At 39.8% G+C, this 26427-nt stretch overlaps 1 protein-coding gene across 1 annotated transcript in view; it reads left to right on the top strand.

The window, feature by feature from the left end:
- The window catches only part of IL13RA2 (interleukin 13 receptor subunit alpha 2), a gene marked incomplete at its 5' end in the record, with an annotated part of 91719 nt that overhangs the window by 14356 nt on the left and 50936 nt on the right, over nucleotides 1–26427 (top strand). The window contains one exon of the mRNA XM_082264153.1: nucleotides 24687–24811. Coding sequence (XP_082120279.1) covers nucleotides 24687–24811 — 125 coding nt within the window. The remainder of the gene's footprint in view (nucleotides 1–24686; nucleotides 24812–26427) is intronic.

Genomic DNA, 26427 nt, shown 5'->3' with positions numbered 1-26427 from the left:
TCTACAAAACTTGCCATATGGTATATTATGGATCCATCTTGGAAGATGATTGCTATGTGCATGCAGATAGGAGTTGCCCGCGCTTGGTTTAACCCTTTTGCTCCCAGGCCCCGTGTTCCACTTTTAAACTCAGCTGGCCAGACCATTTTTGCGATTTTTCCTTTGCTTTATATTTTTCACTTATAGCTTGCAGAGTTTGTAAAAGACCCCCCAAACCATATATTTTCTGAAAGCACATGAGCAGTGGAATAAAAATAAGGTGCTACTGATTTTTAAGGTCCCACGATATTTGCGAAAATGTTTATCAAAACAATATTTTTGTTAAAAATATCATTATTAGCAGATGAAATCACAGCAAATATTACAAAATTCCTACTAAATATAAACGCTTATCCTGTATTGAGTTAATAAATAACAAATATTTAAATTGTGCCTTTTTACAAAATGGTAAAAATCGAACAGACGCAAAAATGTAAATATACAAATTTCTCAAAAATTCTGAAGTTGTTCATTTTTACCTTACAGCTTTAGGAATTTGTAAAAAAGACTCCCCAATCCATATATTTTCTGAAAGCACATCACCTGTAAAATAAAAAGTAGGTGCACTGATTTTTAAGGCCACGCAATATTTGTGCAAATGTTTATCAAACAATATATTCACAAAAAATACACTAAAACCATTATTAGCAGATGAAAAAACAGCTAATTTTACAAAATCCCTGCTAAATCTCTACTAAATTTAAAATCTTAAACTGTATGTAGTTGATAAATAACAAAAATTTAACAAAATGGTGAATATCGAACAGACGCAAAAGTGGTAAATATCCACATTTCGCTAAAAATATGAAGGTTTTCATTTTATCCTTACAGCTTTTAGAATTTGTGAAAGATCCCTGAAAGCATATATTTTCTGAAAGCAAAGGAGCTCTAGAATAAAAAGAAGGTGCTACTGATTTTTTTAGGCCCTGCGGTATTTGCTCAAATGTTTATCAAAGCAATATTGATATGTTGAGTTAATAAATAACAAATATTTGAAAATTTGAAATTGCGCCTTTTTGCAAAACGGTGAAAATCGAACGTACCCAGAAATTTCTCAAAAAATCTGGAGGTTTTTATTTTTCAATCACATCTTTCAGAGTTTGTAAAAGACCTCCAAAACCGTATGTATTCTGAAAGCACATGACCCCTAGAATAAAAAGAAGGTGCTACTGATTTTTTAGATCCTGCAGTATTTACGCAAATGTTTATCAAATCACTATTTTCACAAAAAAACCCACTAAAATCCTTATTTGCACACGTAAACACAATATAACTTACGTGATTCCTGCTAAATTCCTACTAAGGCTTTGTTCAGTGGGGTGTGCTATAGTGTACACCCATGGAGTATCCCCATGTTTACCTGCAGGGGGATACACAGGCATTCTGTGCATCCCTGTGCAGGCAGCCCTATTCATGTAGATTGACAGATCTGACATCCATGCGGGTGTAGGTGCATGGACCCAAATGCAGACAGTGTGAGTTCAGGGACATACACCCACATAGATGTCAAGTTGAGAGCAGTGACTGTGTCCTTGCAGCTGCTGCATCTCAACTGACATGCATGGGACTTTGTGCACAGGAATGCATGAAACACCTGTGCTGTGTCCCTATTGACATCAATGTATATTTTATATTTATTTCAAAGTGTATTTTAGGGTAAAGCAGGGAGAAATGTCAGTGTAGCAGTGGCGACAGCGGTGGGGGACACTTTTTGGGGTTATAGCTCTAATTAGCGTATTGCTATCTACTGATCTGAGCTAAGGTTTTGTTCAGCAGAGTCTGCTGAACAAAACTGATATAAGCTAATGGTCCCTAAAGAGACCATGAGCTTTTAACACAAGGAGGAATGAGGTCCATATGGTGTATGGACCTGGCCAGCTGCAAGCAGTTCTGTAGGTCCTTACGGCATTCGGACCTGGAAGTAAAAGGGTTAAAGTGCATTTTTTAAATGATATCCCCTTCAGCATCAGTATTAAATTCCAGATCAAGGAACACCAAATAGTTAGCATCAAGTATGGGTAAACGAAATACCAAAAGGGTCATTGCTGCAATGCTCCAAGAAACCTTCAAGTTCTAAATCAGTGCCATCCCATATAATCAGGATGTCATCAATATATCTGGCATAAAGGGCCAGGTTGGCTGCAAAGGTGTTGTTCTTCCAAATACACACACATATACTGTACACACGCATATACACACTGTACACACACATATACATGTACACTCAGTATACTTTTCCGTGTTATTTAACAAATACTTCTAACTACGAATAGGGTTTCCTAACGTTCTAGTGGCCCCATGATCTTTGAGGTGTAGGCTCACATTTGACCTTATCTCTCCTCCCCTTTTTCATCCCAGGGGGCGGGGCCATGGCTCTCATTCCAGGTAGTGGGTGTTGTAAAATAACTTGTTTACATTACCTCTTAATCTCTCTATTAGCTAGTCTCAACCTTACTTCAATTCTGTATCAACCTCTTATCTTTAGTATTCTCAGAGACCGTGCAGGGAGTGCTATACACAGACAGATTGCATTACAATCAAGGCCGGTACAGTTTCCTCTGTTTTATAGGGTTCATAACAACAACACAATACAGGATAGGATGATGCACATTAGAGGATATCACATCACAATGAAGGCGGCACCCAATCATGGTATATCCCTTGATAGGACAGAATTCCCTTCCTATAGTTGGGTGCCTTTACCCCCTAAAGTACCTCCCCAACTATGTATTCATCTTACCAGAAATCTAACTATAGATTCTGGCAAACAATATTGCTTATTAAAGACATTCTTGAAGTCTGTACATCTGTGGTTAGCTAGGACATGAGAATACTTCCTCTTTCTTATACATAGTTTGTGAGGTTGAAAAAGTACATCAATCCATCCAGTTCAACCCATGATTCCCTGACTTCATACAGTTCTCCAACCTTAATTCCATAAAGCTTAGCAAATACATGTAAATGATTAAATTCTGCATAAACTCCATATTCAGAAAGATAAATATCCTATCAGATGTGTTTGTATGGCATAAATAGTTGCAAGTGAACCATTTCTAAACTAGGCTTTGAAGAAGAAGGTTGGTCCTTTGAAACACGTTAGTCAGTTGGGTCCTGGGCAGGGCCCCTTCCCCTTGGTCAGAGGTTGCGGTCATTCAAAGGCGTACAGCCACTCAGGTGGCCTGATGAGTTTTTATTATTCTGCTGTTTGTGAGTAGTCACCTACAGTATATGTTTTTATCATTATTTCTATAGTAAACACATTGGATAATTCACTAGGCCATGGGCCCTCCCTTTTCTCTTTTTCTACAGTATGGTCAGGACAATCCCAGTCCTCGAAGGCAGCAAGGCCACCTAGAATTATCCACTGCACGACCGGACATTATTGAGATTATAACCATTACATTGTCCATCCACTCATACACAGAAGTTTGTTGTTCTAATTTGATGTACAGGAGTTTGCAAGAGCTGATATTAGGTCAAATCAAAGTACTTACATAGCTTGCATAAAAAAAAAAAAAAGTAACAATGTATTAATGATTACAAAACTGTACTAACCTGACATGTACATGCCTATTTAATTTGGGTGGATCACTGTGTATACTGAGGGAAGATCAGGATGTCAGGATGACAGTCCTGGAGCTTGCACTGACTTTAAGTCCGCAGAACAGCTCCCATATCTCTATCCTTACACATTAATTTAAATGAAAATGATCTCATCAATACATGTTATGTATAATATTTTTTTTTATATAACCTGTTTTTTATTTTTTTGGGAAGCAGTTTATTAAAGAAAGGCAAAATATTCCAGAGTAGACAAGTAGCCAAAAAAAATCCATATGTTACATCTCAGCCTAATATAGTAGTCATATTTTATTTATTTCAGGCACTTATATAGTTACATAGTTAGTTTTTACAATCCTATATACACAATCCCATACCCACAGTTGATCCAGATGAAGGCAAAAAAACCCCAGCAAAGCATGATACAATTTGCTCCTGCAAGGAAAAAAAAATCCTTACTGATCCCCCAAGAGGCAATCGGATGATTCCTGGATCAACTTTACCTATAACTGTTAGTATCCAGTTATGTTATGCACATTTGGGAAAGTATCCAGGCCTATTTTAAAGCAATCTACTGAGCTGGACAGAACCAGCTCTTGAGGGAGTCTATTCCACATTTTCACAACTTATACTGTGAAGAAGCCTTTCTTAATTTGAAGAATAAATCTCCTTTCCTACGGATGTAAAGAGTGCCCTTTGTCTTCTGTTATGACCTCAAAGTGAATAACTCAACACCAAGTTCACTATATGGACCACTTGTATATTTATACATGTTGATCATATCCCCCCTTAATCTCCTCTTTTCAAGAATGACTTGTCTCTTTACCCATGTGATCAGCTGTGTCCAATCACAGGCGGTCACATGTAAATGAAGAAGTGACGTTTATCGGCTCTCCTCGCCTCACACTGTCAGAGTGTGTGGCGAGGAGAGCCAATCAGGGACTGCTCCTTAAAGAGGAACCTAGAAAAGGTAATCAGGGAAATAATTACAGAAAGCCTCAAAAACAGTGCCCACCATCAGTGTCCACAATTAGTGCCCACAATCAGTGCCCATAGTGTTGCCAGTCAGTGCCTGCTCATCAGTGTCCATCAGTCCTGCCTGTCAGTGCCCATCAGTCCAGCCTGTCAGTGCTCATCAGTGCCGCCAGTCAGTGCCGCCTGTCAGTGTATATCAGTGCTGCCTGTCAGTGTATATCAGTGCTGCTCATCAGTGTCCATCAGTGCCACTTCTCTGTTCCCATCAGTGCCGCCTTTCAGTGTCCATCAGTGCTGCCTATCAGTGCCCATCAGTTCCGCCTGTCAGTGCTCATCAGTGCCACCTATCAGTGCCACCTATCAGTGTCCATCAGTGTGGCATATTAGTAGCTCCTCATCAGTGCCACCTCATCAGTGTCCATAAGTGCCACCTCATCTTTGCCCATAAGTGCCACCTCATCAGTGCCCATCACTGCAGCCTATCAGTGCCCATCAGTGAAGGAGAAAAATTACTTATTTTCAAAATTTGCTCACAGAAAATAAGAAAAACTTTTTTTCTGTCTGTTTTCTTTTTTTTTTTGGTAAGAAATAAAAAACCCAGCAGTGATTAAATACCACCAAAAGAAAGCTCTATTTGTGTGAAAAAAATGATAAAAATTTAATATGGGTACAGTGTATCATGACCGCACAGTTGTTATTCAAAATGTGAGAGTGCTGAAAACTGAAAATTGGCATGAGCAGGAAGGGGGTGAAAGTGCACTGTATTTAAGTAGTTAAAGCGGAGTTCCACCTAAAAAAAAAAATACATAAAATACCCCCTGGACAGTCAGGGCTAGGGCATTCCACAATGGATAGCCTCTGAACTGTCCCGGGTTGCACTTACCTGCAAGAAGAAATACTTACTTTGAAAATGTCTTCTCCAGCGCTGCCATCTCAGGTGTGGGCAGCTTGAAGCCAGCCCGATCCTCTTCTGCGTCCTCTTCCGTCCCACGATGCACTGCGCCGGCCCCGCCGTCACTTCCGGGGCTGCAGCATCATCCCTGCACAGCTTCTGGGCATGCCCAGAAGCTGTTTAGCAAGGTATGGCGGCGCCTGCACCGGAACTGACGTCGGGGCCGGTGCAGGCGCATTAATTTCTGGGAGCGATGACGTTCAGCTCCCAGGAATCATTGCAAGCCAGGAAGTGACGACTCGCCGTGGCCACCGAGGGGAGGAAGAGGAAGTAAGGTAAGTATATTATCTTCTAAACAAGGTAAGTAAAAAAAAAAAAAAATGCGATTATCCATTTGTTTTTCAGGTGACCCGGAGCAAGAAGATGGACGGAACTTTTATTTTAGGGCGGAACTCCGCTTTAAGCTCCATTTTTACAGCTCGGGCAGCACCATATCATGTGTATCAAGTCGCCTTGATCTCTACAACAATTACTGAAAATTGGGTCTTGTAGCAGGCCTGAGTTTGACCATATAACCTGTTTTTATGAAAGAATTTTACAATAGAAAGTAAAGCCTATACCAAGCGCATCTCTAAAATGATGAAACTCCTGACAGTTATTTGGTCACAATGACATAAAAAGCCTCACAACAAAAATGCACACAGAATCTCACCAGACATCTTAAAGTGTACATATATTTTGTTTTAGCTTTGGATTAAGTAATGGAGGGTAAAAAAAGTCCATTCGATTTATTTTTTGGTGTCTCTCACTGGGGAGATTTACCTTCATCTAGTGTCCCAAAATTGCATCAGGAAGCGATAGGAAACTTTAGGAAGGAAAGGAGAAAGGGAGGGAGGGCTATTTTATTGTAGTCGGTATTGGCCCCTAAATAATAGGTGCCCAGATAGGTGCCCCCTGCACATTATGAAGCGCACTGATTGTACTTCACTTCTCTCTCATCTCACTTGACATTTTTGGATTGAGTTCTGACAATAGGCGTTTGCTGAAATAAATTTAAGTTCCAGGTGACTTATCCAGAATAACAAATCTATGGAACAGTAATTTGGCAAGAATAATTGGCGAGAAGGATAATTACACTGCTTAGCATACAGATACAGATACAGAGCCAATATGGTATGTGCCTATTTTTCACTGTCAATCAAAATATGACAAAAAAGATAAAAAAAAGTATAAGTAGCAAAGTAGTCTACATTGGTCCAGAAGTTTATAAACGTGATCCATCTCTTTTTCATCAATTCATTTGATACACACTATCATATTTTCTGTGACTATTCTTATGACTACTATTTTCCTACAGATCTAGCTATCTCAACACAGTTAGTATTCTTTACCAATGTGGATTTTAGCTTTCTTTTTTAGCAGTGCAGTCCCTACATAAAATAAATTTAATCCCAAAACGTTTTTTCATTTTGGAAAGAGTAGGGAATTTTGAGCACCCCTCTTAGAATGTATTTTGCCATCTATGTCACATTGAGGAGATTTCCCTTCATGTCCAGTCCTGGAGACACAACAGAAAGTAGCTGAAAGCTCTTCACAGTGGTGGAAGACCCATCTTGGATGTCACCACAGCAAGTGTTCCCATTGAAAGATTTTCCCACTATTCTTGTTTTGACTGCTCTGTACTTTGGATTTACCTTCATGTGTGGTTCTAATCACATTGGGAACCACAAAAAATACAGATAGTGACTCTTTCCAGTGGGTTCACAGACAATAACCTCACTTAAAGTCCTGAAACAATGGTCGCAAGGACACAAACTGCAGTGCCCAAGATCAACAGATCTAATGCTCTAATGTTGTCAAGCCCTGAGTAAGGGTGAGCCCCAATCATGTTGGATATGTTTCCTGTCATACCCTAATTAGTGATCTTTGTTGTCAACTGGCTGGAGCTTCCAAGAATTCTGTTTAATCCCAGAGTTGTTCACCTACCTCCACAGCAATAAAAACCACAGAAGGCTACACAGAGGTTGTAACCTGTCCTCCACTCTATGCATATTGAAAACAAAAAGTTTTGGCTTTTGTGTTTTCATGTATGTTAGAGAAGAGTGGAGAGGCTGAACTGTAAAGTAGAGCTTGTAACATATAAGAGGGATTTTTTTCCCAACAAATAGAAATGTTTGAATGAAGGTCATTAAAGTGGAGTTCCAGACATTTTTAATCAATTGGATTACATAGATGTATGTAATCCCCTTTAAAACGACTTTTACCAATGGAAAGTTTTTTTTTTTTTTTGTTGCTAGTAAATACCTGATTTTCTGCTTTATTTATCCTCTTCTCACTTCCGGGTCTGGTCGGCGATTATGTCATTCGGCGATTCGCAATGTGTGCTGGGATGGCATGAAATCTCGCATTATTACACAGGAGATGAGCTGCACTGCGTGCTCTGCCCCACCTCCGCCCCGCCTCCTCTCAGAGAGCTTTATGTATGTAGTGTATTGAGGCTGTGCTCCGCCCCGCCTCCGCCCCGCCTCCGCCCCGCCTCCGCCCCGCTTCCTCTCAGAGAGCTCAGTGAGGATATAATGCTTTCAGTCCTCGCTCACTGAGAGGAGGCGGGGCGGAGGCGGGGCAGAGCACGGCCTCAATACACTACATACATACAGCTCACTGAGAGGAGGCGGGGCGGAGGCGGAGCAGAACACACAGTACAGCTCAGCCCCTGTGTAATAATGTGAGATTTCATGCCCTGAGATAAATCCCAGCACACACTGCGAATCGCCGAATTACGTAATCGCCGACCGTACCCGGAAGTGAGCAGAAAATCAGGTATTTACTAGCAACAAAAAAAAAAACAACTTTCCATTGGTAAAAGTTGTTTTAAAGGGGATTACCTACATCTAAAGTGACTAAAATGGGTGGAACTCCACTTTGAAGCCAGAGGTACACATAAAGTATTTAAACAATAATTTTGGTGTTTTTTAAAATTTATGTTTTTATGGCAAAATGAGCTGATTAACCGTTTTCTGCAGACTTTCAGCTTTAATTTGAGGGTATTTACATCTAAATCGGGTGAACAGTGTAGGAATTACAAAAGTTTGTATATGTGCCTCCCACTTTTTAAGGGACCAAAAGTAATGGGACAATTGGCTGCTCAGCGGTTCCATGGCCAGGTGTGTGTTATTCCCTCATTATCCCATTTACAAGGAGCAAATTAAAGATCCAGAGTTAATTTCAAGTGTGCTATTTGCATTCGGAATCTGTTGCTGTCAACTCTCAATATGAGATCCAAAGAGCTGTCACTATCAATGAAGCAAGCCATCATTCGGCTGAAAAAAAAAAAAAAAAACCATCAGAGAGATAGCAAAAACATAGGTGTGGCCAAATCAACTGCTAGGAACATCCTTAAAAAGAAAGAACACACTGGTGAGCTCAGCAACACTAAAAGACCCAGAAGACCATGGAAAACAACTGTGGTGGATGACCAAAGAATTCTTTCCCTGGTGAAGAAAACACCCTTCACAACAGTTGGCCAGATCAAGAACACTCTCCAGGAGGTAGGTGCATGTGTGTCAAAGTCAACAATCAAGAGAAGACTTCACCAGAGTGAATACAGAGGGTTCACCACAAGATGTAAACCATTGGTGAGCCTCAAAAACAGGAAGGCCAGATTAGAGTTTGCCAAACAACATCTAAAAAAGCTTTCACAGTTCTGGAACAACATCCTATGGACAGATGACACCAAGATCAACTTGTACCAGAGTGATGGGAAGAGAAGAGTATGGAGAAGGAAAGGAACTTCTCATGATCCAAAGCTTACCGCCTCATCAGTGAAGCATGGTGGGGTAGTGTCATGGCGTGGGCATGTATGGCTGCCAATGGAACTGGTTCTCTTGTATTTATTGATGATGTGACTGCTGACAAAAGCAACAGGATGAATTCTGAAGTATTTTGGGCAATATTATCTGCTCATATTCAGTTAAATGCTTCAGAACTCATTGGATGGCGCTTCACAGTGCAGATGGACAATGACCCAAAGCATACTGCAAAAGCAACCAAAGAGTTTTTTAAGGGAAAGAAGTGGAATGTTATGCAATGGCCAGGAAAGAAGTGGAATGTTATGCAATGGCCAAGTCAATCACCTGACCTGAATCCGATTGAGCATGCATTTCACTTGCTGAAGACAAAACTGAAGGGAAAATGCCCCAAGAACAAGCAGGAACTGAAGACAGTTGCAGTAGAGGCCTGGCAGAGCATCACCAGGGATGAAACCCAGCGTCTGGTGATGTCTATGCGTTCCAGACTTCAGGCTGTAATTTACTGCAAAGGATTTGCAACCAAGTATTAAAAAGTGAAAGTTTTATTTTTATTGTTAATCTGTCCCATTACTTTTGGTCCCCGTAAAAAGTGGGAGGCACATATACAAACTGTTGTAATTCCTACACCGTTCACCTGATTTGGATGTAAACACCCTCAAATTAAAGCTGAAAGTCTGCAATTAAAGCACATCTTGTTTGTTTCGTTTCAAATTCATTGTGGTGGTGTATAGAGCCAAAAAGAAAAAATTGTGTTGATGTCCCAATATTTATGAACCTGACTGTATATATATATATATATATATATATATATATATACACAACACCAAAAGATCAAAATCAATTGAAAAATCAAAATCTATAAAAAAAGTCCATCATTATTGGTGAAAAATATTGCAGTTCCATGATAATTAAAGTGCTGTTGTGTAAACAAAATCGTTGCAGTCCGTGTTGCCGTCTTCTATGCCCACTCACTCACCAGCTGCCATAGACTCCCATAACAGAAGCCATGTGCGCTTTGCAAATCATCTCCGATGCTGGGATTAGTAGTCCTCCAACCTTCCTTCTTTGTGGATAAGGATTCACTATATATATATATATATATATATATATATATATATATATATATATATATATATATATATATATATATCTTTATACCATATATACTCGAGTATAAGCACGAGCGGTGGCGGCGCGTGCGCAATGACGTGTCGGCGCGGGTGGCGCCATTTTTAAAATGAAGGTGCCTCTGGAACAGGTAAGTGATGCAGGGCTGCGGGCACACTACAAGGGATGCAGTGCTGCGGGCATGGTCAACCTGTACCATGCCCACAGCACTGCATCTCCTGTAGTATGCCCACAACCCCGGATCCTCTTGTACCATGCCAGTACCCTGCATTCTCCTGTACCATGCCAGTACCCTGCATTCTCCTGCACCATGCCAGTACCCAGCATTCTCCTGCACCATGCCAGTACCCTGCATTCTCCTGCACCATGCCAGTACCCTGCATTCTCCTGCACCATGCCAGTACCCTGCATTCTCCTGTACCATGCCAGTACCCTGCATTCTCCTGTACCATGCCAGTACCCTGCATTCTCCTGCACCATGCCAGTACCCTGCATTCTCCTGTACCATGCCAGTACCCTGCATTCTCCTGTACCATGCCAGTACCCTGCATTCTCCTGCACCATGCCAGTACCCTGCATTCTCCTGCACCATGCCAGTACCCTGCATTCTCCTGTACCATGCCAGTACCATGCATTCTCCTGTACCATGCCAGTACCCTGCATTCTCCTGCACCATGCCAGTACCCTGCATTCTCCTGCACCATGCCAGTACCCTGCATTCTCCTGCACCATGCCAGTCACCCTGCATTCTTCTGTACCATGCCTGCCGCCCTGCATTCTCACCCTAGGCTTATACTCGAGCCAATTATTTTTCCCATCTTTTTGTGCTAAAAGTAGGGGCCTCGGCTTATACTCGGGTCGGCTTATACTCGAGTATATACGGTATATAGCATATTGCCAGAAAAAAGGGAGAGTATATAGCGTAATTCCGTTTATTAAATTAGTAATAAAAACACAGCATTCCAATCACTTTATACAAGGTAAAGCAAGCATAAAAAGCAGAACGCCGCCACTTGCGTGTCACTGGCCGGATCTGCTGTCACCACCCGCTGCCAACTGATGCGTTTCGTCCCTCCCACAGGACGATATCAAAGGCTATTCTTTGGAGGACTACTAATCCCAGCATCTGAGATGATTTGCAAAGCGCACATGACTTCTGTTATGGGAGTCTATGGCAGCTGGTGAGTGAGTGGGCACATAGGAGGAGAGCAAGAACTGCACTGATTTTTTTTTTTTACAGCACTTGGCACCACAGAACTTTAATAATGATGGAACTGCAATATTTTTCACCAATAATTATGGACTTTTTTGAATTGATTTTTGATTTGATTTTTCAATTGATTTTGATTTTGGACTTTTTTGGTATTGTGTGTGTGTATATATATATATATATATATATATATATATATATATATATATTTATATATATGAGTTTATGCAATTGTTTATATATATTAGGTCTCACAGTGAGAGCGCACTTTCTTCCACACATATATGATTTAAGGCACTACACCTCTGAAGCAAACTCACTAAAAATATGCACCAATTTCACGTAGTTTGTTTATTTATAGACTGCAGCTCTTACACACAAGCTCTCCTGTGCCCCAATATAAATGTTTGAGCACTGCCTTAGTCAGCACTGTTTTTCTCCCTGGGCATTGCTGTTAATAAGGAAAGTGTTTAATGGATTGTGCCAAAGAGCTGGACTTTCCAGATTATTAAGTTGAGTCATTTTTATTATTGTATATGCAGCCTGACTAAATAATGGTAAATAATTAAGAGGGTTCAGATGGGCTTTAAATGTGATTCAGATGCTGACTGGAAACTACTTAAAAGATTGGCATTTGCATAGAGGGACAGACAGTGATGAATTAGGTGAGAGTCATTTCAAAAGCTGACTCAGTAGATTATGAGGTTAAGGAAGAGAGGTTTGAAAGTCTTTTGTGTTGAGTAAGGAGTATATTTTTTAGATGTAATACAGGTACAGTAAACGTGGTAAACAACTTTTACTCCCTTTAAAGGGAGTTTTATTTAGGACATAAGCTGAACAGGATTTTCTTTATATACTGTTTTAGTGCGTTTTTTAAAAAAAATAATATAAAACAAAAGTTTTTTAGTCTTAGAGTAGGAAAAACCTAAAACTCCTGTTGTTTTTTTTGTCTTACTTTTTTTGTCATCCAGATCATCCAGATACAATGATAACTGAGAGGAAAACTCCACTTAATCAAGGGAAATATGCTTAAAAAGTTGTCACATTTTCCTTTTCTCCTGTCAAATCTACACAGTAAATTTCCCCCTTACTTATAGAGGGTAAATCTCCCCAGTATACAGCACTAAAGACCCAACAGGGGTTCTAAGCCTTCAGCACTTCCACTCCATTGCTTAAGATACACTTTAGGGTTTTTTGTTGCAGGATGAAATCTGGGAAACACCAGAACACTTTACTGAGGTGAATTACTAAAATCACTTTTCTTAGATTGTACAAAACAAGACATAGGCATAGTCATAGATGACTAGGTTACATGTTTAAAACTACACGTAATTGGACACTGGCAAAAAGAATTGACAGGACCTGCATTCACAGCAATCCTCAGTTTTTTTGTTAGTGTTCTTAGGTAATGGATGGCTCCTCTCTACTGAGGGAAATTACTGTGTAGCCCCCTCTTGGATAGGTGCTAGGTAAAAGCTTTGTTTTTGGCTCTGCTTGCTAGTTAGTTTGCCTGTTAGTTCTGCCTGCTACATGTGTCCAGGGTGTGATTAATTTGGCCTGAGGGAGTGTCCCCACTGTATCCAATAGGGGAGTCTGTTGGATAGTGGAGGAATCCAAGCCAATGACAAACTGGCTTTTGTGGCAGTCCCAATGGGAGGACACAACCGCAGTGCATCCTGGGATTGATCATAAAAGCCGGGGCACATGTGACAGGGGGTCTTTGGACGGGAAGCCAGGTCACAGGAGGAGCGTGATGGCTGTCTCTCCTCATGTCAGCAAGGAAGTTGGACACAGGCAATCAGCCTAGTTAGCCAGAGTGTGGTGCTGAGCCAGGAGGTCCAGGATACTGACAGTGGAGTTGAAGGCAGAGTGACCGGAGGAAAAACAGTGTCCATGAGTACACGGGAGCTTGCCAGGGGTCTGCCCAGGAAGGGGACCACTCCAGTGAGGTCAGTGGACAGAAGCTAGCACACACAGCAAGTGAGAAAGGGGGGTGCCAAGTTAGACCCTGAAGAGTAACCTAAGGAATAGTTCACCTTTCAAATCTTCACTTCAGTGGCAAGTTGAAGCAGTGGCCTTGCCACACTCAATCCATGCAGCTTTTGGATCAGTGCTCTAGGAATGCCACTAGGACTGTACCCAGGCACACTAGAGATGAAAGACAGTAAACATGAAAGTGACAGTAAAGATGCATTGCCTTAGCATGCTGTTCAGTGTGTGGATTTAGCTTTAGGGTTATATACAGGTCCAAGACAGTGGTGATCCATGGAGTACCTCAAGACCCCTTTTGGAGCATGCTCTTCCGAAGTGAGTAAAGCGAGTTGACATGCTCCCCTTTTTATATTGTTGTCATATTGTTCTACTGGTTGGTGAGTAAGGGCCTGTCCCTTTAAATCGACCCCTTTGTGTCCCCTGGCCATCCCTATTCTGCCTTCTGGTGTGTATCTGGGACTGGCTGTGTAAATTAATAATGTGATCAAGAAGTGATACTGTGAGGCAGCTCTGTGTATTCGCTGTGCCTGTATTTATTGTCAGATGTATTTTTTCCATAGAATGGCTGTGTTGTAGAAAGCAGTTGAGCTGTACTTCAGACTGCCCTGCCTCTGGATCAACTATGGGTATAAGACTGTGTATATGGGATTGTATGTTTTTTTCCCCTTTCATTGGTTGAACTAGATGGACTTGTGTCTTTTTTCAACCTGATTAAGTAACTAACTATATAACTATGAAAAAGTGTAGAGTTCATTGATGGAGTCTTTAATAATGATAAATCTACCCTAGTGTTCAGAGAGCTGAGCCTCTAGTGAAAATTGGAAACTATGTTGTACGGCAATAGCAACCACTTTCATTTTTTTGCTCAGTGAATTTCTAAAGAACCATGAGTTTACATATGTATGCAATTAAGGCACAGAAGACAGTCAGTAAAATTAGTCTCCTGGAGCATCATTACACGTGGAGCCAATTGCTTAAGCTTGGTTTAAAGTTTGTTTCAGTCACTGGGTAAGCATAAACCTCTGATTTTATCTTTCATTAATTGGAATCCCGAGGAAGCCATAGGAATTATGGTGTGTAAATGGAAAAGCTTCCCTTGGAACATAGACAACGAGAACATAACAAAATTTCTTCTCACAGTGGGGCCACCCCCAAACCTAGGTGGGGTGTGTTCCTCATTTGAAGAGTGACTCGGCATTGGTTATGCTCCAGTCTGTGGAGCTTGGCTTATTTGAGAAACATTGGTAACAATTCTGGGGCATAAGGACCCCTGTCATATCTCATTTTTTAATTGGAAAGGTGACATTAAAGGTGGCCATAAAAAAAAAAAAAGGAAGGAGCAATAAGGGAAACATAAAATTAGCCAGATAGGTATGGTAGGATGGCTGACCTCAAACAGGTAAAAATATATCCTCACCACAATAAAGTCAAGGAAAATACCCTTTCTTGGGATTTGTTACAAGGCTACACATACCTGTATGTCAGTCTGGACAAGCCATGTAAGAAAGCCACCAAACCCCATATCAAGTGTGCCAATAATCAGTAGACCCTGGATGCATCATTCAGGGGGTCTTGGTTTATAATTGTGTGTTAGGCTACACAAATGAGAGACATGGTTATTGCATTCCGAAATTATGTTAAGTCCAGAGAGAGTACTCCTGGGAGTGCTAGCAGAATCGAAAATCCAGAGCTTTAGGACTTTTAATGGAATGGAGAGAAGTGGTGTTCTGGCTTTGACCTGGTTTGGCATCTCTGTTGACTACTCTGGAGTACTATTTGCCATCGCTCCTGACAAGCTGGTACGGGAATATGTTCTGTGGTATGCCACTCAGGAATGTCGATCTCCGAAAGATCCGATGTTTTGAAAAGAGGGAGATCTCTTTTATCTAGGAAAGTGACTGTTTTACCATCTTTTTTGTACTATCAAGCTAATGATGGTAAGCCTTCCTAACATAGGAGGGGTCAGGATACAGATTTATTTTATTAAGATCAAAATCTGAATGAGCTGTATTTCTTTTGCGACGATGGCCTCTTTCACTGCATATTAGCGTGAATGATGAATTACATTTCTCATTCTATCAGTCCCTTGGCTGGGTGGTTGGAGGGCAGTGAGCTCAGTCTGTTTCTATGTATTCAAGGTCCTCATTGCCAAGTGCCTGCATGAATATTCTAGTGAGTGTAGGAATCTTGTTGTAATCAAATTGTCATCAAGTTACAATAATGAACATTCAGATTTCATATATTTTCTTTTAGGAGCTTAAATGAGTGAATTGCATCATCATATTTAGCCTCCAAAGTCTCTAATCTATGTCCATTCTGAGTAGTTTCAGATCTGAGCTCAATATCCTGCTTGAAAATCTTATTTTACTCTGTGTGTAAATTGCTCCACATATGCTTTAGTGCGTAGTGATTTAATGTGTAAGATTAAAGATTCAAGTCCTGCTCTATATCTTCCATGTCAGACTATGCTAAAAGAGCCCTGGGAGCTGGCTGCAGTAGGGAGACTATGTTTATCTACATCCCTCTGTGGACTGGAAGCTGTATCTACAGAGCTAGCAGAGGGAAAAGCATTCCAAACAGCTGCATGCTATGACTTCATCGCAGATGTGGCCTGGGTTCCCAAGTGCTGCTTCGCCAAAAAAATTCACCTGGGCACCTTTAAGTTAGAACAAGCCCTCCAGCTTCCACATCTACATACATAAGTTAGGAAAGCACCATTTTGTGGTTGTGATAGTGCCCCACTGTTGGCTGTGGGGAGCTGTTTGATTCTATCTACCATGCAAGGTTCATGATTGTCTGATTCTAGTCCACTCTTCCTGTAAGTGCAATTGATATTTTATTAAGGTTCGCTGGTTTATAACTGCACTTAAAGGCTAGATTCACTTTTTTTTTCAATATTTCAGCTACCTTATGTACCAATATACAAATAATGTAGATTGTGGAGGGGGAGGTCATGGCCTGGAAAAATCAGGGAAATATATTGGCACCTTCCCCCATATGGTATAGATATGTAAAAAGAGGGGGGGGGGGGTTACAGATCGACCGAATCGGTAGAACTATACCAAGGGGAATTTAAATGTGCCTCTAAGATACTTGTTTATGCATATATACCAAAGACACAAAGAAAAAATGATTGTAAAAAAATATCACAACATTTTTATTTAAATATAACAACATATAAATAACATATAGTGATAATAAAATCTACAATATGTGATCAAGACAGATCATTATATTTGAATTATCCCATAGAAAGTGTACAATGGTGCATAACCGTTGCTGGAACTACGTGTTTTGCAATGGATGCTTCCTCAGGGTCCAGCAAAATGTTTACATACAATCATGTTGGACAAGTCACAATGATCTAAGAATACATAATACAGTGATTAGAGATATAGAAAAAACAATACATCTAAACAACAATATACCATGAAATAGCTTTAATCCTAATTTACAATTTGGAAATATATTAGTCTATTCTGCATTTCTTTATTGTATCTGAAAACTTACATCAAAAATACTTGTAATTCGTTTCTATTATGGTAAAAAGAAGGGTCTAGCTATTATTCCTAGGAAATCACAATGAGTCTCAATGTAAGTTTTGTACAGCGAAGCATATAAAATATAAACACATTAGGGACCAGGGGACAAACTAGGGGGGGAGGGATGTGGAAGGGTGGGGAGGGGGACCAGCCACATGGGGAATGTGAGGAATGAATCATCAGACAGCCCAAAGGGGGGGCATATTGGAAAAGAAGAGGGGAACAAGAGGGGGAAGGGAGAGGGGAGAAGGAAAGGGAAAAGATGGAGACGAAAAAATTAAAGAAAAGTAAGAAACAGAAAATATACGAAACGATGGTGCAGGATCACCATGTAAGTGATAAAGAGAAATCCACAACCATTAATTCAAGGACAAGTTATCAAACAAACACTGTACAAACAAAACAATGTACTTATTTTGCAGAAAAAAAAGCTTTCTATTTCTCTTAGGGCTGGTTCATACCACAAAAAGTACTCCAGATCCGTTCCAGATGTGATTCTACATGTGCATTTTATCATGTTTTTGATGCGTTTCTGGATGCATTCAAGATGCTTTTTTTCTTCTTTTTTTCCTGTCTTTTTTTTTACTGTACTGGTTCCTGTGCATTTTTGATGTGTTTTACTGCGCTCCTGTACAGATCAGTGCAGGAAAAATGCATTGTGTTCTACTTTTTTTTTTTCTGGAACTGGAAAGCCCTGGCACTACGGTTGCCTCATCCCTTTAAACCAGGACACACATTCATTACACAGATGGCTGATTAAGGTGATAATTAAACTCACTTAGTGCCTTATGTGCATTATTATAGCATCAGAGCCTGTGTAATTAATATGTGTTCTGGTCTAAAGAGATGAGATGGCAACCCTACCTGTCTGCGCTGATGTGAACTATGCCATTGGAAATATAACCTTCTTTCTATGCGTTTTTGATGCAGAAATAAAATGCACTAGACTGCATGTGATGTGAACTGGCCCTTAGACCAGGCATTGCCTTGGTGTCCTGTTGAAAACTCTTCCATTGGTATTAACTACAGGAAAACCAGTAGAAGGAAGTAGGTCACCAGCTGACCTCATTAACACACACCCTGCACCTGCCCTTCTCCAAGAGATCGTGCCAACCCACCTCCTCAGGTGCATGCATTTCCAATGTAATCAGCGATCACCATTCTCACTAAATAGATAGCTAGTGCTCCTTAACCACTTCTGGACTGGAAGGATTTGCCCCCTTAATGACCAGGTCATTTTTTTGCGATTCGGCACTGCGTTACTTTAACTGACAATTACGCGACGCTGTACCCAAAATAAAATTGACGCCCTTTTTTTTCCCAAAAACAGGGCTTTCTTTTGGTGGTATTTGATCACCTCTGCAGTTTTTTTTATTTTGCAATATAAACAAAAAAAAAGCGACCATTTTGAAAAAAAAGCAATATTTTTCACTTTCTGCTATAAAAAAAAATATATAAAAATCGAATTTTATCATAATTTTTGGCCAATTTGTATCTTGCCATATATTTTTGGTAAAAAAAATCCCAATAAGTGTATTTTGATTGGTTTGAGCAAAAAGTTATCGCATCTACAAACTAGGGGAAAGATTTGTCATTTTTATTTTTTTTACTAGTAATGGCGGCGATCAGCGATTTTTAGCAAGACTGCGGACAGATCAGACAACTAACTGACTTTTTTGACACTTTTGGGGGGGGACCAGTGACATTACTACAGTAAGCAGTGCTAAAAATATGCACTGTCACTGTAATAATGACACTGGCAGGGAAGGGGTTAACACCAGGGGCGATCAAAGGGTTAAATATGTACCTAGGGGGTGATTCTAACTGTGTAAGGGCCAGACTTGGTGGATGGAAACAGGGCTCCTGTCTTCTGAGATAACAGGAACACAGGAGCCCTGTTTCAATCAGTGACATATGAGCGGTGTGCCATGTTTACAATGACACGCCGCCTTCTGCCAGTCCCTGCAGCAATCTCCGGCCGCCGGACCCATTGCTTAGCTGCAGGGCTAGAGAGTGGGAACACGATCGTGCCGCCGCCGACGTGCTAGCACCCAAGACCCGCTCCCACGAGCCGCCGTAGGGGTACAGCGGTTTGCGCAGGAGAGCCAGCCTGCAGCAGTATATCTGCGGCGGTTGGTCTTAAGCGTGTGAAAATATTTTATATATTTACAAGGAGGTACCTTCATCCCATGTCATAGTAAACATGTTTTAGGCAACATTGGCCAAAGGAAAAGAAGGAAAAGAAGGAAACAGGAAGGGAAGGGAAGTGGGGCACGTAGGATTTTCATGGTACCATAGAAAAGCACGAACAGTTGGATAAAATCTAAAGAATGTTTTTATTTACAAACTTTATGAAAAAAATTATAGAACACATGACAATAAATAGTACATTATACGTTCATTAACCACTTGTCGACCACTCTTTGCAGGTTTACGCGACAGGGCGATCTACGTGATTATATGCACGCGGTTTTGGTGTCGCATGCGCGCCGCCGGAGTCGCGCTCCCGCTGTGATTAGATACAGCGGGAGGCAGACTGCAGGAGAAGCAGCCTCGATCGCCGCGGGCCTCCCGCGATCTTCGGAAAAGCTGACAGGAGAGCTGTCTGGTATGTAAACAATGTAAGATGGCTCTCCTGTCAGAGAGGCATGGAAAGATCGTGTGATTCAGCTAAGCTGAATCACCGATTTCTCTCTGCCTCTGTTCAATCCATCCCTAAAACAGTTGGTAAGCGCATCTAGGGAACACATTTAACCCTTTGATCACCCCCAGTGTTAACCCCTTCCCTGCCAGTGTCATTTATACCGTAACAGTGCATATTATTTAGCACTGATCACTATATTAATGTCACTGGTCCCCAAAAAGTGTCACTTAGTGTCAGATTTGTCTGCCACAATAATAAAAATCGCTGATTGCCGCCATTACTAAAAAAAAAAAAAAAAAAGGCCATAAATCTATCCCGTAGTTTGTAAACGCTATAACTTTTGCGCAAACCAATTATTATACGCTTTTTGGGATTTTTTTTTTTACCAAAAATATGTAGCAGAATACAAATTGGTTTAAACTGATAAAGAAAATTCAATTTTTTTTAAAAAAAAATTATTGGGAATGTTTTATAGCAGAAAGTAGAAAATATTGGTGTTTTTTTCAAAATTGATGCTATTTTTTTGTTTCTAGCGCAAAAACGAAAAATCGCAGAGGTGATCAAATACCACCAAAAGGAAGCTCTATTTGTGGGGAAAAAAAGGACATCAATTGTATTTGCGCATCAGGATCGCACGAGTGTGCAATTGTCAGTTAAAGCAACGCAGTGCCGAATCGCAAAAAATGGCCTGGTCATTAAGGGGGTAAAACCTTCTGGGGCTGAAGTGGTTAACAATTGGTCAGTTCAAGAGGCTCAATTGCAGTAGTAAGTTTAACCTGTGTTGTAAAATACATGTATGCAGGTTCTAGTCTGCAGTTGGGCCACACTCGACATGTTTTGCTGCTGAAGCCGCTTCTTCAGGAGTATAGGAACATGAAAGGACCAAAGTCCTGCAAGGACAAAGCATACATAAAGCAAAGCATACATATACAAGCAATGAAAAAATAAATACATTTCTTTTGTTACACATCGTTCAATAGCTGTGGAGAATCACGAATGCTCACCCTGGTAAACAATACCACTAAGTATCAAATTCAGAAAGGGCGCCAATAATACTTTCCCCTGGGGTGAGTGTGGGAGTAGATACAGTTATGCCTCGTACACACGCAACGATTATCGGCCGACCGAATCGGCCATCTTTTGTCCAGAGTTGTGTTTTGTTGGTTGGAATGTGCCTAGACTGCACACTAATTTTTTCGGCCAACAAAAATCAACTTCAGAAGTGATGTCATGTGCTGGTTTACTTTCCGTGTGTTTTTTCTTCTCTGAGCATGCCCAGTCTTGCTCATCTGATTTTTGTCTGCCGAAATCTGTACTGACTGACGGAAAATCGGCCGTTGTGTTGACGGCCAACAAAAATTTTATAGCCTGCACACCAGATTTTTTTTGGCCGAAAAGTCGGAGTCGGTTGTGGAAAGCATCATACTAACAAGCCAAAAATCGGCCGATCGGACATTGACCGAAAATTCACGGCCAACTATCGACGCGTGTGTACAGGGCATAAGTCAACCTGGGTGGTACAAAGGTTTTGTTGTACTCCCTTTGCCTTTGTTACACATTCGGTGGGTGTAGTTCCACCAGGGATAGAGTGCTGTTACCAGTCACCACTGTTGAGATGAGAGTAAATTCCTAGCCAATTTGCAAGGTCCCGTTGAAATTATGGGGAGAGTAGGGGAAATAAACTACAAAGTTTACCAGCCAGGGAGAAGGAAACCAAATCAAGTATATAATGTTAATCTCCTAAAACCTTGAAAGGACAGAGACTTTGCTGGCTGGCTATATAATATAGCTTAGTATATGTGTATGCCTGAGCTCTTTGTTGATAGCCCATATTTTAAAGATTTGGTCAATAATACTGTAGAAAATAGCTGACATTCAAATAACAATATAAACATTGATTCTCTGTTGGTAATTTACCCTTGCTTTATAGGTTTTAGGAGGCCAACCATCATTTAGTGTGGTGGTGAAGTACATTAGTGCCTGCAGTAGATCCAGAAAAAATATAATGTCCCTTATTAAGAACCTACATGATAGTAAAGGTATTGTGTAGAAAAACACACATGCATTCATGCATTTTACATTCCTAGCACACTACAAGGACTAGGAGTAGGGTTAGAGAAGCCACCTTTTTGTACATTACCATTTTCAAATCTGTATCCTGACTTTTGTCAATGAATATAACCAGCAACAGGTTTTTGTTTCAGTTAGAGGCATGGTTAACATTTTCAGATCTAAGCAGCAATTGTCTCACAATGACTGTTCATTCCTGACAGTTTTTTTTAGAGGTATCACTTGGTCCTTTCTGGTCCTTGCATATCTACATCTTTTTTCCTATAATTGACAGTTAATAGAGGGGAAGCACACCCAGATCAGACATTTATCACAATAACGTTTGGTAATTATATTTTATGAAAGACATCTAAGCAGGGACCTATATTAGCTTAATCCTCTGAGCATATCATTTGCATGCCTTTTTTTATTTAGAAGAGACCTGCAACAATAGTGCAGACAATAGACTTTTTAACATCAGATTATTTTGCCCTCTTTTCCTGAGAACCAACACGATGCTACCTGAACACTTAGCACTTCTACCACCTCTCCAAACATTTCCTTGTTGACTTGAATTAGATAACTAATATTTTCTTAGAATGCCAAAGTTCCAAACCAAAACTGCTTGATGAAGTTCAGTTCACTCAGAACAAATATTTAATTATTGGTTGGATATTGGTAGTGTGAATTAACATTGAGGGCTAGTTCACACCATAGAAACGCAGTCTGGATGCATTCCAGATGCTTTTCTGCATGCGCATTTTTTACGCATTTTTGATGCGTTTTTTTATTTAATCCAGTGCATTTTTCCCCCTCTTTCTTCTTAACATTAAATAAGGACATGTGTACTATTCCTGTGCCTTAAAGCGGTAGTATACTCAGACCTTTTTTTTCTCAATTTCAATTTAAAGCCTGTAATAAGTAATTGTTAATCAAATAGCCTGTAAAGCATATGATAAAAAATCATGCTTACATCTATTATTGATCCCGTTCTGCTGCGTTTTTGTTCATGTATAGCGCCGCCATCCTTACTGTTGTTTCCCTGTTCTTCTCTGTGATGCATTTCCGCCCTCAGTGTTCGGTCTCGTAAGAAATCCCGCGCATGCGCACTAGCCGAAGTTTCTCCTCGCATCTTTGGCTCTCTCCACTATCACTCCCCTGTGGTTGCAAGTAACATGGGGTAGTGGAGGAATGCCTGAATGGGGATGGACGGAGTCTCGCGAGAGTACGGGGCTGACGTCTAGTAAAGGAAATGACGCAGCCCCGATGTGAGACCCTGCATTATTCCGGCAGCAGCAATAACTTGCCGGAAAATCTGAATGAACGGAGCATGCGCGGGTGACATCATTAGAAATTACATGCAAAATATCTAAGCAACGGAAAAAGTGAGTGGCAAAGGAGAAAGGTAAAAATATTATATGCCCACATATGATTTTAAATATGTAAAGTACTATGAATGAGTATACTACCTCTTTAAGTCTTAATTTCTGTAAATCCTTTTATGTGCAGTCGTATATATCTTACTGTTGACAGTGTACTGTCATTGGATGTATTACATAATTTAAAATTTGAATAAAATATGATTGAACTAAAAAAACAAACAAAAATCCCCCCAAAAAACAGGGAGTTCTGTCCTTCCTCCAAACACAAATTGATCCCCCAGGGGTGTTTGGAGGCGACAGACACCTCATCTACTGTAAAGCTAAGATCTGATCCAATTGTTTAAGAATGTTATTACTTTTATTATATTACCAATGTATACCTATCTGTATCTTCACCCACAGCATTGTTGGTATACTACGTCTGTGTTCTTTGTTACCTCTGAAAATTGAATAAAAACTATTGAAAGTAAACAAGGACATGTGTGTTCCAGTGCATTTTTGGTGCATTTAGGGTGCATTCCAGTGCATTCCAGTGCATTTTTGATGCATTTTACAGCATCCCAGTACAGTCCAGTGCAGGAAAAATGCAGCTTGATCTACTTTTTTTCTGGAAAGCACTGGAACTGCAAGCATTGATGTGAACTATGCTATTGGAAACCATATAACCTACTTTCCATGCATTTTTTATGCAGAAAAAAAAACATTGGGCTGCATGTGGTGTGAACTGGCTTTGACTTATAATTGAGCCCAACAGTCAAGTCTTCCTGCCAGAGTTCCCTAGTCTGTGCTGACTCTGTCAATGACCCTCACTTTTGTGCTTCCCTTCTTAAACTATATTTTTCATAACATAGGACAAACAAGAGTCCAACAGGGATATTAAAGTAACATTAATGTAGTATTGGATGGAGTAAGGAATTGATAAAACCCATCAGATTTGTTTGTTGCAACCTGGGTCCCATTAAATAACTTTACATTCACTTCCTGTCCTGTAGACCTACAAAAAGTGAGAAGAAATGTACGGTGAAGCCCCTCTTAGACAACTGTCACCATAATGATTATCACAATTGAAATTTTCCATCTGTTTCTATTTTGGTGACAACTCAAACTTTATTTGTTAGTCCTGATAGCACTAGTCTTTGGGACAAAAGAGTAAATAAACTAGCAATAAAACCTGACCATGGTTCTTAAGCCCAAAAACCCTATCCACATTAAAAAAAAAAAAAAAAAACATATTTAGCTTTTAGATGCACTTGAATCACATTTTGAAATGGCTGTGGCAGTTGGGTAAATCTGGGATTTGAGTGCAGAATGCTTCCATTATCCACCAAGAGAAATAAAAAGTTGGGATGTTCATCTACCTAAAACTGCAATATCTTCTGACCATTGAAAAATAATCTGCTAAATCTGTGACACAATTTGCTTCCAATATTTTTTTTTTTTTAATATTATGTTGTTGTTTGAAGGAACATGTGGAACCTAAACTCCAGAACTGGATCTAATGTCAGAAGTTTACATTTTCAATACATTTCTGGAATTATGATATACCTCATTGTAAATGCAAAATTGGCAACACCATCAATGATAGATGGTAAGTATTAAATTATTGTATTATTGTAAACCTTCCTTCCACCCTTCACTCCTTTTCTCTCGCTGTCCCTCTTTCCTAAAGTGAACCTGAAGACAAATGTTAATTTATGTAAAGCCCAACATTTTCTATTTAGTTTTGAAAATGTAATTGAGAAAAAGATATGTTAGTTTTGGATGTAAGTGACTGCATCCAGTACAGAAAGTGATGGAAAATACATTTTAGAGCTACCACCATAACAGAGGGTGACAGGATACCTATTCTAGTGACAATTTTCTAAGAGGAAATTCCCCATCACTTTGGAGAGATGTGTACTTACTTCCTGTTTTGTCTCTCAAATTCCTCAAATATCCTTTGTAGAGTTTACAGAAAGATGCTTCAAGCCTTCTGTTACCCTTATTTTATCTATCCCAGCAAGACTGTTACAAAACTTTATAAAATATTTTTATGTATGATCCAATAACTTTGCAAAGTTAATTACCTTTTAAACTACTGTGGAGAGCAGTCAAAGATGAGGACTTGATGGTCACTAATGTAACAGTAAGAATGAAGAGAAAATAAATAGAAGAGAGGATTTGTCAACAGACAGCCTCTCTAAAAGTGGAATCAACCAGGTGAACAATCCACTGAACACTCCATCGGTGTGGATTGCCATACCAAACGGGATAATACAAAAAGAGAATTGTGGGATGAATCCCAACAGAAAAAGGACATACTTTAGGCAATCTTTGCAGTTTGACAGGTACAAAAATTACTTTTTTGGAACATCAAAAGTGTGCTTTTGATAAATATTTTGATATGTTTTTTTTGACGTCCCAATAAAGTAATTTTTGTACCAGTCAAACTATCTACTTTCTTTTTCTGTTGGGATTCTTCCCACAATTCTCTGTTTGTAACAGTAAGAAAAAGGTATATGATCCCTTTCATATTAGCAGTAAAATGTATAGAAACCAATTATCTCTATGTTGTCAGAGAAAATTTTGTAAATAGAGTAAAAAAGAGTACAGACTTTTTTAGACACTTTTAGTTTAGTCATTTCTAAAAGACAAATGAAAATTAGGATAAACTGAAACAAGAGGCCAGGTGAGCTTTTTTTTTTCAAATTAAAATTAGCTGCAGTTTGGAATTGCATTAGCTGAAAGTTTGGAATTATTGATAGATGTTTGTTTTCCTATGTATTTTCCTTTGTAACTATGCAATAAGATTATAGATCTTTTAACAGCAGTTAAAGGTATAAAAATCAATGATCCATTGTGAAATGCTTTGTATGTGTTTAAAGTGGAAGTAAAGGCGGCACATTTTCTTTTCCTCAATTGTAGCAATCCATATTTCTAATTTGTGTGCCTCACCTTTTACATTCTTATACTCCAGACACATTGTTAATATAAAAGGCAGTAAAACATGGCACCGATCTGGATAATGGTTCCAAAGCATGGTGGTGGTGCCAGAATACATGTCTGTGTCTCTGACACTTCCACTGCCCAACAGTTTAATGTATTCACTGGAGCTGAAAATGTTATATCAATACCATTGCAAGGTTTAGCATGATCATATAGGTTACAGTATGAATTTTTTTTAGTCTTCTTTATTCTTCCAAAAATTATGAAAATAATGAATCA

The sequence above is a fragment of the Pelophylax lessonae genome, assembly GCF_965119305.1.
Source record: "Pelophylax lessonae genome assembly, chromosome: 7".
Classification (NCBI taxonomy): Eukaryota; Metazoa; Chordata; class Amphibia; order Anura; family Ranidae; genus Pelophylax; species Pelophylax lessonae.
Note: the sequence above shows the minus strand (reverse complement) of the source record. Positions and strands in the feature narration are given on the sequence as shown.